The 14,041-nt window shown below is 40.3% G+C and overlaps 1 protein-coding gene across 1 annotated transcript in view; it reads right to left on the bottom strand.

The window, feature by feature from the left end:
* Positions 1–14,041, bottom strand: part of ek1 (eph-like kinase 1) — a 134,835-nt gene that overhangs the window by 1,647 nt on the left and 119,147 nt on the right. Inside the window, exons 12-16 of the mRNA XM_036558388.1 lie at positions 13,234–13,295; positions 11,306–11,515; positions 7,425–7,574; positions 4,450–4,643; positions 1,567–1,704 (exon numbers count right to left, since the gene is read on the bottom strand). Coding sequence (XP_036414281.1) covers positions 1,567–1,704; positions 4,450–4,643; positions 7,425–7,574; positions 11,306–11,515; positions 13,234–13,295 — 754 coding nt within the window. The remainder of the gene's footprint in view (positions 1–1,566; positions 1,705–4,449; positions 4,644–7,424; positions 7,575–11,305; positions 11,516–13,233; positions 13,296–14,041) is intronic.

Here is a 14,041-nt window from a genome sequence, read left to right as displayed (position 1 = left end):
GCATTTGAAAAATTGCATTTGGTGTGCAAGATGTTGTCGGTTGTATACATCATAAAATTAATTTGCTGTTCGAAAAGTTTGCATGAATAACTCGCCTTCGGTGTGTAAAGGCCTTCAGGCTTCAAATGTCCAGGAACAGAAAACTAAACAAATATGCATCTAAACCTGTCGAACTGCTCCAAACGTAAGAAGTTTCATTTCTTCAGCATGTCATTCAAGCAACATCTGCTAAATCATCAGCTGAGTTAGAAAATGTTCGGTTCATTTTTTTTGTTCTGAGAGGCTAGAATGATTTTGGCATGTATTTGCGCTTTCAGTGATTTGGTCTGTAAAATCTTGTGGGCCATGAGTTAAAAAAAAGTTAGGGACCTCTGACTTCTAGAGGTAAGTTTATGATTCAGGCATGCAGTTTGCACAATACTAACAGAATTTCAGTTATTTTTTAGCTACAATAGCCTTGCAGCTCCAGTGTATAAAGATTCCAAACATATCTTGGCTGATTGACTACATTTGGGATAAAGGGGAAAACTGATTTTTAGCTGAACCACCTCCAGACTTTTCGGGATTGATTCCAGTAACTCCACCCGTCCACCTCTCTAAAATTCATGCACTCTCACAATTTGGGAGTTTAATTTTAGTAAGCCAGCCTGAACCCTGAATACACCGATCAGGCATTATGACGTCCTCCTTGTTTCTACGCTCATTGTCCATTTTAGCAGCTCCACTTACTATATAGGTGCACTTTGTAGTTCTACAGTTACAGACTGTAGTCCATCTGTTTCTCTGCATACTTTGTTAGACCCCTTTTACCCTGTTTCAGTGGTCAGGACCACCATGGACCCTCACAGAGCAGGTACTATTTGGGTGGTGGATCATTCTCAGCACTGCAGTAACACTGACGTGGTGGTGGTGTGTTAGTGTGTGTTGTGCTGGTACGAGTGGATCAGACACAGCAGTGCTGCTGGAGTTTTTAATCACTGTGTCCACTCACTGTCCACTCTATTAGACACTCCTACCTTATCAGTCCACCTTGTAGATGTAAAGTCAGAGACGATAGCTCATCTGCTGCTGCACAGTTCGTGTTGGTCATTCTCTAGTACTTCATCAGTGGTCACAGGACGCTGCCCACAGGACGCTGCTGGCTGGATATTTTTGGTTGGTGGACTATTCTCAGTCCAGCAGTGACACTGAGGTGTTTAAAAACTCCAGCAGCACTGCTGTGTCTGATCCACTCAGACCAGCGCAACACACACTAACACACCACCACCACGTCAGTGTTACTGCAGTGCTGAGAATGATCCACCACCCAAATAGTACCTGCTCTGTGAGGGTCCATGGGGGTCCTGACCACTGAAGAACAGGGTAACAAAGTATGCAGAGAAACAGATGGACTACAGTCTGTAACTGTAGAGCTACAAAGAGCACCTATACAGTAAGTGGAACTGATAAAATGGACAATGAGCGTAGAAACAAGGAGGTGGTCATAATGTTATGCCTGATCGCTGTATGTGCTAATGCTGTCACATGCACTGTAATTTAGCAAAATAAATGGAGTCCGAGACTAACCTGACGCTGACATAGAGGACAGAGTCCAGGGTGACATAGCCAGCGTTGGAGAAGTGCTCTTTGTACTGGCCCATCTTAATGGAATCCAGCCAGTCCTCCACTGTGCTGACTGCTGGCTCTGGGGTCACTGGGTCTTCCCTTAGGATGGAGAACAAATACAGTGACTCATTTTCTTCACAAAGACATGCTGTTAACTGACATTTCTCTTTTTTAGAGTAAATACAAAGGAAGGCATCTGCAACCACCTCTGGGCTAGCATTTCATGCAGAAAGTGACTGAAAGAGTCTGAATATGACGTTAACCCATTGAGACCAATGCAAAAAAAAGTAGCTATTTCTGCTGTTCAATCTGCTCCTCTCCATTAATAACATGATTTCTCAGTGCTGTTATTGCATTTATTTGATATGTAGTGAAGCAAACATTTGTGAAGGAAAAACTGCACTCTGAATGAACTTGAACACTCGCTCGGAAAAAACCACAGTGCCAAAGAAAGCGCAGATTCTACATGCTGATATATTTCACTCTAGGCACCGTGGACGTGCACTTCCCTGGCCACAGATTTAAACCAGTGAAAGGGACATCACTAAATTCTCAGAATGGAGACTCTGGGTTCCTTATCTTTAAGTAAGGAAAGAAATATTGTGAAAATATAATGCTAAGGCAAAAATACAATGATATCTCCATGCTGTTGTAATTTATTTTGATATGTAAGGAAAATCTAACAAAGGCAAAAATATGTTGATTTTTTTATGCTGTCATTTTGAACAAGCAAACAAATGCATAGAAATGTACTTCACTCTTCATTTGCTTATCATTACTGAATGAATTGATGAAAAAAATCAATATGAATTTCATTCTGAATCACCATGTAAGTGATAAAGCCATAGAAAACAGCACAGAGAAATATCACAATTCCATACGCTGATATATTCCAATCACTAATGTAAGTGAGGGTGGTTTGATGTGAAATGCTGCATTGTAGAGAAACTTGATTTCTTTGTAGTGGTGGTGATAGGAACCAGGGGTCACAATGTCTACAACATAAAATATAGCCATTTTATTTACTATTCAGAACTATCAGTGAACCCACATGCATTTTCAGTGTTTTTATATGTAATGTTGATGGTAAAATATGGCAAATCTGAAAAAAAAAAGTTTTCTTTTGGGACCATTTTGTCTGCACACACCTCTTCACCATGAATAGAGATTAAAAATGTTTCAGGCCAAAACTTTATCACAAAACTATCGTAAAACAATGGGTCAGGCATCAGGAAGAGTATATCTAACCATTTTATGTAATAACTTTTAAGGGAGGGAGCTTTCAGAGGCATTATTAAACTCTTCAGACATCTGGTTCCTGTCACCACCACTGTGAACAGTTCTGACTACGTAATCTTGCATTTCACATCAGATCACTCTGAATGACTTAGTTTGTATCTTAACCACTTAATTATGCAGAAACTCTCCTTTAATATTGTTTGTTTTGAATTTGCAGGTTTTGAAAAAGGACTGATTTCAGGCTCAATAAGTACTAGTTCTACAGAGCTGTTTCCTCTGTTCTAATGCAATTTCACGAGGAAACTAACACAGGCTTTAAATAAAGGGGGGTTTAGAGACAGCTTCCTTTAGGGTGGGGGAACAAATGTACGCACACATCTTTGTGTGTATGCACATGGCTGACAGGGGCAGCTCTCACCCCCTGAGCACTGAAAGGCCTTGTCAGAGCTAATCAGCAGCCAGAAGCCGGACAGCTGACATCAGGCTTGCCAGATCCGCCAGGATGCCTGATTACAACACAATCCCTGTCCCCAACACACGCACGCACGCGGTTTCAGACCTCGACCTGCACTCTGCCAGGCGAGAATGGCGGTCCGAGAAAAAAAGCAGACACGTTTCGCTTTGATGGTGGTTAGCGCCCGGCTAAACAAACTGGCCCTCATCTACTTCCCTTCCTGGCGCCCCTCAGAACCCAGCAGACGGGCAATCAGCTCCCCTCCCCACCGTTCTACAGCAGCCAGAGGAGAAGCAGGCGTGGGGTCAAAGACGAGATTGCTCGTTTGATTTAGTCATCCGTCTGGTTCTAATCTACAGCACCGTGTTATCTGCACAATCTCTTTTAGGAAATGATTGGTTCTGTTCAAAACACGACTGCTAATTTTGTCATTTGGCTGATGAGCACTTCCAGCCTAACATACAATGCCTGTCAAAAGTTTGGGGACAGCTCTTCAAAGTAATGAAGTTTTCATTAACCAGTTGCAGTACCTTAACTAGGTTTAACCCTCGAGACATAGAAAACAATATCATCATGATAAAGGTAAGTTACAAAAGTTATACTGTGTGTGTATACACGTATGTGTATATATATATATATACACACACACACACATACATACACACAAACAGTACTGTGCAAAACTTTAGTCTCAAGTACACCATTTTTCAGCATAAGGGGAATAAAGCACAAGACATATGACAGAAAACTATGCAGAAGCCTCAACTAAGATTTTTCAGTTATTATAACATATAATAAATTTTACCCTGCAGTACTCTTTCATCTTTAATAAATTAGGATTATTGCAGATTTTGCTCATGAAAACAGTTTATGAAAACCAATTTTTTGAAACACATACATGCCCCCAAATGTCTAACACATTTGCTGCACTGCCCTCAAAAGCGTTTCTTCACAATCTCTCTAGTATGACACGTTCCAAATGTGATTACATAGGAGTTTGATGGAAGGGTAGAGGAACCTTCTGTCACACAGAGTTTCTGTGGTACATCATGTTAAATAAACACCACTCCACCACACACAGAGTGATTGACTTAAGATGAACTGAACTGTAAAAGAATCCAGCAGATTCCTGCTCGCCTGTGGTGTCTTACCATATCGTGCTGTTGGCCAGCTGTTTGAGGGTGCTGGGGTTGCGGATTAGCCGGTCCAGGCTGTTGACGATCTGTCCAAACTTGGGCCTCTCGCTGCGGCTCTTCTCCCAGCAGTCCAGCATCAGTTGGTGCAGCACTACAGGGCAGTCCATTGGCGCCGGCAGCCTGTAGCCTTCATCTACAGCCTTTATCACCTGAATAGAAGCACCAGAATCACTCAGTCACTTACAGTACAATACACAAACCTGTTTATTATTAAAATGTGGTCCTTATTAACTGCCTTCATTTTTAAATAAACACATTTAACCTCTTAAAACTCTCAGGATGCATGAGTCCATGCCTCAATTCCTCCCTCTCGTAACGACATACCTTACAGAGTAGTTTCATACTAGTTACTGAATAAATCATAATAGTTATAATAGGACTTAAGATTATTAATACACTCAGAAAAACTGTTGTATGAACTTAGAGTAGCATATACAGACTTTTACACCAACATAAAATGCAGTTTCATTTAGTCAGCATTTTCAGTTTGTTCTGTTGTATGCAGATGTCTTAACTGAATTTACATAGTTTATTTGTTTTTATAAGTGAAGGTGACACATCCTCTACAGAGTACACACAATTTCTAATTTGATTTTGAATTTATTGATTTTCTCTTTTAAATTTAATGTTGTTTTTAATTGTTTATCTGACTCTGAATTTTCTCATTTGTAAAGCACGTTGAATGACAGCAGTGTCTGAAAGGTGCTATATAAATAAACTTGCCTTGCCTTACGACTGAACATCAAACTAACCTGTTCAACGGTGTAACTGGATAATAGGCCAGAGTTTAGAGTGTTAAAGGGAAATTCCAATGATTGTCAATTAGAGTGGTTTGATGTAAAATGCTGTATTGCAGAGAAACTTACCAACTCAGAAGGTGGTGAAGGGAATCGGAGGTTGCAATGTATGTAAAGCAAATACAGCCATTTTATTTGCTATCCAAAAGACCAGCGAACCTACACTTGTGAATTTTTATATGTTGATGATTGCAAAACAGCGGTAAATCAAGAAATATGTTTTCTTTGAGGACCAGTGTGCCTCACAACACACGTTTTTGGCAAAAAACCTTTTTTTAAAAACCATCATAAAATAATGTCTCATTGCCTCATCAGGAAATGTATTACTATTTTGCATAATAACTTTCTGTGAGGCAGCTTTTCTGTCTGGTTCCTATCACCACCACTGTGAACAATTCTGAAACCATCTTCTCTGGAACAGCACATTTTACATAAAACCGTCCTGATTAACTTTGTTTTCATCTTAACAATTTAGGACAAAATTCTGAAAACTTGGTGGAATTCCCCTTTACTGTGTCCTGAGAGTTGCACTGTATGGTGTTTGTTCCAGTTCAGTGTTGGACTAAGATCACACACTGGAAAATAATTTCCCTATGGGGCCAAAAACTTACAGCCATCACCTTTACATTTCACGCGATGCGTATCTGATGAACATTCAGCTGGGTTTTACATTTGGTGGCTGCAACTAGTAGTGGATTCATTTTAGTTTTGTCTCCCAGAGTATTAAACCTGAGTGTGATTTCCGAAACATACTGTCTTTGTCAGCTATAAGTCGAGCCCAAAGGAATCCCGGCTAATTTCTTTGCTTTCAAGAAGCGAAATCGCCATGAGCACAAGGGAGGAGAATAAACTAGTCGGATGCAAAGCTAGCAATTAGCCCAACTCTGCCTGCAGGACTCGAGCTCTGGAGATCCACGGATGCTGTTGCCATGGTAAGTGGAGGAGGAACAGATGGGTTTCTGTTTTATGCTGTAAACAGGACTTCCAAAATTCTGGTCCCCAGCCCCAGTTAAAAAAATAAATAAATAAAAAAGGCACTACTTTAACAGGCATGAGCACAGAGAACATTCTCCTGTTCTGATTTTAAAGGTGGTACTTCTGCATACTGTATCGTTTCTCAATCTCGGTCCTTTAGCTATACACCAACCTCCTGGCAGAACGTGCTTCCCAAGGTGGAAATGAATAAATGAAAAGGTTTCTGATGTGGAGGCTCTTGCCGAAAGCTAGCCGCGATGGATTTCAAATCCCTGGTTTCGACAAAAGCAGCCCGTGAACAGAAACCTGGAAACGTTCCCCACCTCCAGCTGCATTTATTCTTTTACCTTTGCAAGATCGCACTCTTCAGGGGATCGACGGTCCAGGGGAATTAAAGTGCTTTGGCAGAAAGAACCCTTCCAAGATGATGGCAATCTGCAGAGCCGCACATGATGCAGGGCCAAAATGAAGCAGAGAGCGGCTACCTGGCAGAGCTCACGGCTTTCAGAACCTCCTGATGTTTCTATCACAGCGCATGGAGGGATCATTGGGAGGTCTGGCGATGCAATCACTGCACTATGAGTGTGTGTGTCTGTGTACTTGTTTTCCTGGATTTTCAGGGCAGGAATTCAGCAACAAAATGGTCCTACATTGTGTAAGGAGGCTTTTTCACATAATCCATATATATATAAATCTGGTATATCCAAAATGGTAACTTTACGGGAGAAGGAAAAACGTACTTTACTCTCAATGTAAGTCAATGGAACCAGACTTTTTTTCAAGTAATATTGTTTCTTTTGGTCCATTCATCATTTAATTTACACACAATGTAAAGAGCAACAGGCACTTTCAAATTATGTCAAACACTGAAAAACGGAGGTGCAAAAACGAAACTGGAGATACGAGGTTTTGTTCCGACAGCAGCAACATGTATGAACCTGTGTCCCGATATTGTATAAAAACAAGTGTGCATGCTTGTGTGTATGTGTGTAAGAGAGAAAAGAGAGTGAGAGAGGAGGCAGTAGGCCAAGGGCAAACTATCTATCATTTTTAGTTTATGGAGGTTCTGCTACAGTGCTTCGTTCGGTTGATTTATCATCTATATATCATATCTGTGCTACAGACTGCAGACATGGGTTGCTGATTGTATGTACTCACATCCTGATTGGACATCTCCCAGTATGGCCGCTCCCCATAGGATATCACCTCCCACATGACGATGCCATAACTCCACACGTCACTGGCAGAAGTGAACTTCCTGTAGGCTATGGCCTCGGGGGCGGTCCACCGGATGGGGATTTTACCCCCCTGTGAGGGACAATAAAATACCACCCATCATAAGGCAATTTTCCCAAAACCAGTGTAATCAGTACAGTATCAGGAACCAAGCCACAGAAGTTGAGTTATTATTGGGGTTCTGTTACATTTTTGATTTACATTAAATAAAGTCAATTACCTAATTATTTATACGGTAATGAAATACGTTTACATTCTGCATCAACAGGTTAAAGGGAGGAATGTACACAAGTACTTGACTACTTAGTTAACTGTTCAAGGTGCCAGTCCTAAATACTGAAATAACTGAATATTCAAATACTTAGAAATAGAGATGTTAATTTTCTAAGTGAAAATAACACGTACTCTACAGACTGAAACATGGCATTTTTCTGTAAATAGTTCTATTTATTTGCTGAGTTTAACATTTTGGAAAAAAAATTATAAAATCTAAAGTGTGCCACAACTTTTGCACAGACAACAATTAATGTTTTTATTTTTTTCCAATATGTTAAATTCAGTAAATAAACAGTAATTGTGCATGAAATGTGCAGAGGTGTGTTCTCTGCAGTGGGTGTGTAAACTTAGTTTCACTAAAATCAGCAAAACATGTAGTTTGACCAGACTTAGGACTGACAGCATAGGACTGTATATCACTGCTGTCGGAACAAAACCTTCCATCTCCAAAATGGTAACTTTACAGGAAAACGAAAAAACCTACTTTTAATTTAAGTCAATGGAACCCCAAGTCGTTTTGGTTCATTTCTTTTGGTTCATTCATCATGAAATTTACACACAATATAAAGGCCAACATGCATTTTCAAATTATGCCAAAAACTGAAAAACGACTAAAATGGAGATACAAGGTTTGGTTCCGCCAGCAGCGATATGTCTCAGTGTGAGCGTGTTGTCAAAGATCCCATGGATGTCACTGAAAAGATAAAGATAAGCACCACTGGATCTGCTGCTGCCTTTTTGCTAACTGGGCTAACTATTGTACTTACTGTAGACTCTACGTCTAGAAACAGTGAAAATATATTTCTCTGACAAACTAACAGGTTTTCACATGGAGAAAAGACCTCGTGTAGAAGACGATGAGTCCACAGTATCCAAATCTGTGTAGTGTTTAGTTCATCTGAAGAGGCAGCCTTTAAAAACCTAACAATTTCTCTCAGCTATTTCAGAACAATAAAATATGTTTTACATTTTATTTTTATGTTTTTTTTTGATTTTTTAAGGTTAACAGGATACAGTTCATTAACTCTTCTGAGCAGCTTTTTTATTTTTAATACTAAGCAGAAAACATGATCAGAGTATTAGAGTAAATTATAGTATCCATACTGTAATGCATGCTAGGACAGGACAGCAGATTAATCTTTGTCATCACTCTCTTAACTCCAGTAATATATATATATATATATATATATATATGTGTGTGTGTGTGTGTGTGTGTGTGTATTAATCTGCTGTCCTGTCCTAGCATGCATTACAGTATGGATACTCTAATTTACTCTAATACTCTGATACTCTAATTCTATCCCTAATTTACCATTTTCAGACATTCTGCTCATGCATTAAGTAGTTCACTAATGTTACCAGCCAAACTGTCCCATATCTGTATTGTTAAAGCCTTAGCATTGCGAATTCTAGCAGTAGAGAGCTCCATCATAACTATATCATGAAAATAAAACAATCACTTCCTGCTATGCAACATGTGAGGGGGCATCCAACGCTGAACTATCAGTTTTTTTTGCTGCAGTCAAACCACCAAAAATAATTTTCCACTGTTCGTTAACTCTTATAGACACTCCAATATCAAAATTAGTCAGAATGCTCATACCTAGTACGTACATAATGTCACCAAACTGAAATGATAAAATGTTAATGAACACAAACGTGTTATTGATTGAAAGTTTGGACTGATGTTCTCCATTTATTTCAGTGAGCTACAATGAGAATCTATCAATATTAAACACTTCTGTTATCACTGACTTCTAAAGGTTAAGCAGACATTGTGACCTACATTGTTTGCTTTGAGCTTATAGTTCCCATCTTCAGCTATACACCAGCCTGTGCGGTGTTGCATAGGGAAGTTGATGTCTTACATCACAGTAGGAGAAGTACCCTCTCAGTGGGGTTCTGTTCTGTTCTGTGATATGTTGACACAATCAGTAGGTTCCAGCTGCCCAGTATAAACGACTAAAACCCCGCAGGGAGACTCTTTCATCCTTCTCAATCTACGAATCTCTCTCTCTAACTCCACTTCTCTCAGCGGACTGTTTGTTAGGCCGGGCAGGTTGATTGGTGATGGGAGTCTGATGGGGCATGAAGCTGTAATTCCACCTGTTGGCGCCTCACGATGCGTTAGAGGAAGGATCTACTCTTAGGATAAATCTTAGTTATCGACTCTACTGCCCAGCTGGTGGTTTTGGTGGAAATCACAGCACCCTGTTGATAAAGCACATTGGAGTGCGTGTCGCAGTGCCACGCTGCCGTGTTCGGCCAGGAGGGTGCCTGTCCCAGCTGTTTACACCCAGGCCCCAGAAGTCCAAGTAAAAAAGCTTAGTGAAAGTGATGCATTGATTCTGGAATTTCACAAATTAGTATAGTAATACTGAATAAAGTATGTAATATTCAAAACAGCTTGATATATATGTTTGATCTATATTTCTATACACTGTGCAAACAGTGAAACAAATAATTCTTTGCATAAATCAGTCATTGAGATGCAGTCATTCAGAGTGAACTGGTGCGAAATAGTTTGTTGTAGAGAAACTACTCTGTTGTAGAGATTTCTTTACAGTGGTGATGATAGGAACCAGGAGTCCTGATATCTACAGCTCAAATGCAGCCATTTTATTATCTAAAATGACCAGTGAGCCTACACATGTCTTCTGACTTTTCACTTGCAGTGTTGGCAGCAGTAAAATAGTGGGAAATTCGGGAAAAAAAATATTAATGCGTTTTAAAAAGTACATTTTAGCTCAAAATCTCAAAACTATCATAAAACGATGTCTCAGACATCAGGCTAAAAGGAGCTCCCAAAGGCATTAAATGCATCAGACGCCTGGTTCCTATCACCAACACTGTGGACAATTCTGACTCAGCAAGTATGCAGCATTTCATGTCAAACAACTCTGAATGACTGTGTTTACATATTAACCGTTTAATGATGCAGAATTTTTGAAAAATGGGTGAAATTCCCCTTTAATCTAGGTCACAGATTTATACCTTAGTTTTGACCAAAGAAACTAAACTCAAGTCTCTTTCTCTCTCCCACACAGAAACACATCCAGGTCCCCCCCACGCAGATCCATGCCGTGCATGGGGGGTCTACAGTAGACAGTAATGCGAGACTGTAGGGCCTTACAGCAGCAGTTCTGCAGAACAGGCTGTATTTTCCTGCTGAGTGAACGCTTAGCTGTCCATCACCTACACAGTCGTCCTGGAAGGCTTTCAGCAAACAGCCACTACTGACCTAATTCCTGCTCTACAAATGGATCGAGCCTACTTTTCATTTGTGTTTCATTTTAGTTTCACTCCATAAATGCTGGGGGGAACAGAGTAAAGGGATAATTAGAAATCTAAAATAAGTCCGTTCTTCGCAGCAACATCACTGGATATCAGAATATTTCACTTCAATGTGAAATAGAGGTCAGGCAATAAAGGCATAGTAACAGTAGTTGACCAAGGAGATGAAAAATAAGAGTAGAAACAGAAATAAAAGCTAACTGTATAATTTCTTAGTGATAAAGTTCACTCACCCTGGTGGTGTACGCTGCCTCTGGGTCATCTTCCAGCACACGGGACAGTCCAAAGTCGGACACTTTACACACCAGGTTGCTGTTCACTAGTATGTTCCGTGCAGCCAGGTCTCGGTGAACGTAGTTCATCTCAGAAAGGTACTGCATCCCAGCAGCGATTCCACGCATCATCCCCACCAGCTGAATCACTGTGAACTGCCCATCGTGTTTCTGCATAAAGTTATGAACATCAATCAACCACAGGCAGAAATGACCACATCACTTAAAGCTATCTGTGTTATACATGTTTAAAGAAGCTCTCAAGTCGTTACCAACTACTTTATTGTTAGCAAAACCACATATAACAGTTTGTAAAGGTATCTTTAAGTACACAGTAAAGAATTTATATAAATTTAAAGTGGAAACATGCAATAACTACTGTATTCCTAAAATACAGCAGATAGTTTTAAAAATGCTGCATTATGATAGATACAGGTCAAGCTTTTTCTCAATGAAGTTAAAATATCACATTTTACAGTAACAAGTTGCTACTTTGTGCAGTCTTGAGCAGCGTCTCTGAATATTGAGGTGACGGGTGGAGCTTCCAAGCATTCCCTGCAGTTATGTTGGTGTTGGTTCATTTTATTTTTCTTCATTATTATACTTTTATTTTTTTTTAATAGCATATAACTCTTATCCAAAAGACACATTTGACTGCATTGCACATATTTTAATAATATTTTGGTATTCCAACCATACAACCATGATGGTATTTTGTGTTTTACTTGACTCATTCATCCTATATTATAATTAACAGATATTTAATTACTGCCATCTTTGTATACTGGTGTGAGTGCAGGTAACTGCTGTAATGTGAGTTTATACTAAGGTTTCAGTTATACTATGATTTATAAACCGTACTTCACTGTGTAAAAAATGATGTGATTGTTCTCGTAACTTTCTAGCTGTCTGCATGAACGTTAAAGCATTTGCAACCAGAAGCTGGCTAGATTTGTCGTGTTCGCCTGGGTCGCTGGCCTCTTACACATACAAACTGCGCAAATACAGTAATCGACAACATCTACACTCTCTGTCCATTTTTTATAGCTCCCCTGACCATATAGGAGCACTTTGTAGTTCTAAAATGGACTGTAGTCAGTCTGTTTCTCTGTATACTTTGTCAGACCCCCACAGAGCAGGTATTATTTGGATCGTTCTCAGCACTGCAGTAGAGATGACTGTTGCCACTCTTTGTGAAAAAATTCTAATGCATCTTTATGTGCATGACTGTTGTTTCTTCCATTCACAGCTCTTTCCTCCTTCAGCAACCTAGAAATTTAAAATTAGGGTCTTTCCATTTGTTCAGCTGATGATCCTGGATTGAGACTTCAATGTAAGTGTTGCCAGTGTTGTGCTGATGTGCTCGTCTCTGGGTTTTGGACAATTTCCCATCATGTATCTTGCCTCAGTGGTGGCATATATAATCCACGGGGAGCTTTTTATTTTTTCAACTACTATTTATTGGTGAGTAATTGTTAATTCATAAGCTCTCTGATTTCCAGCGTACTGCAGAGTGTGAGCTATTAGCTACAGCGGTTGCATAATCCTATTGGCTTATTATTGTGAGCAATGAGAAAAATTCATGATGTTTGATTATAGCCTGTGCTTAGAAACTAAAACTCATGGACATCTTGTCATTTTTTTGCCTCTTTTATTTCTTGATAGCTGACTACATTTTCATCTGCACATTTCACATCTCTCAAGTTATGGCCAACTGGTTAAAAAAAGAAACAAATCAGAGAGACGCAGGGCTGAACAGAACACGTAAGATCAGGCTGCGCCCGAATCTGTTTGTGACTGACAGGGTGCTTTTGTTTTATTTCATATAATTTCCTTTTTGGACTCAAAATGACCACGCTCCATTGTGGGAGAGAACAAGAAATGCTCACCTTCAAGAACGTGTCCAACGATCCGTTTTCCATGTACTCTGTTATTATCATCACGGGCTTACCTATTGAGATGAAGTAGAGGGAGGTGGTGAGAGATGGAGAAACAAAGAAAGGACGGGAGAGAGACAGAGAGTAAGAGGGTAGAGAAACATGAAGAAAGAGGGGAAAAAAATGGAAAGCGCTTTTTGTAATAATTTCTCCACAGGAGAAGACAAAAAAGACATCGCAGGAAGACAAAAAAGGCTCTCTCTTTACGTCCCATATTTAATTCATTTCTGAGCCGACAGAGAAAAACGGGTGGATGTGGGGGAGGCAGCCCCCCTCTCATGGACCCCCAGCCTCTCTTCCTCTCCTCTCTACCTGCTGCCTGTTACTCATAGTGACAGCCCCTAATCAAAGCTCTCAATAACAGTCAGGCAGATAATTAGAGTGAGCCGTCCTCAGAGAATATCTTTGTCCAGAAATACCATGAATGGTAATGAGTTCCTATGGTGGGAGGGAGATAGAGGGGGTGGTGGGGGTTTGGCGGGGGGGGTAGAGAGGGAGGGAGGGAGGCTCCTGAGGGGGATGCGGGGTGATGAATTGACCAAGGAAGAAGAGGAGGAGTGCGATAGAAGGAGGGAAGGGGTGCAAAAATCTGCTAATGGGAAAAGTGTTCACCTCGCCGGCATTCAGCACAGGCAGCTGCCAGCGCCACATATGGGGCCAGAGTGGGGGCGGGGGGAGGGAAAAAGAGAGGTTCACACCTGCGTGTCACAAAGTGATTAAAAATGCTCCCCTGATTCCGTCGCAATAACAGAATGTCAAT

The sequence above is a fragment of the Colossoma macropomum genome, unplaced genomic scaffold (genome assembly GCF_904425465.1).
Source record: "Colossoma macropomum unplaced genomic scaffold, Colossoma_macropomum, whole genome shotgun sequence".
NCBI lineage: Eukaryota > Metazoa > Chordata > Actinopteri > Characiformes > Serrasalmidae > Colossoma > Colossoma macropomum.
The sequence above is the reverse complement of the archived record's forward strand: the minus strand, read 5'-3'. Positions and strand labels throughout refer to the sequence as shown.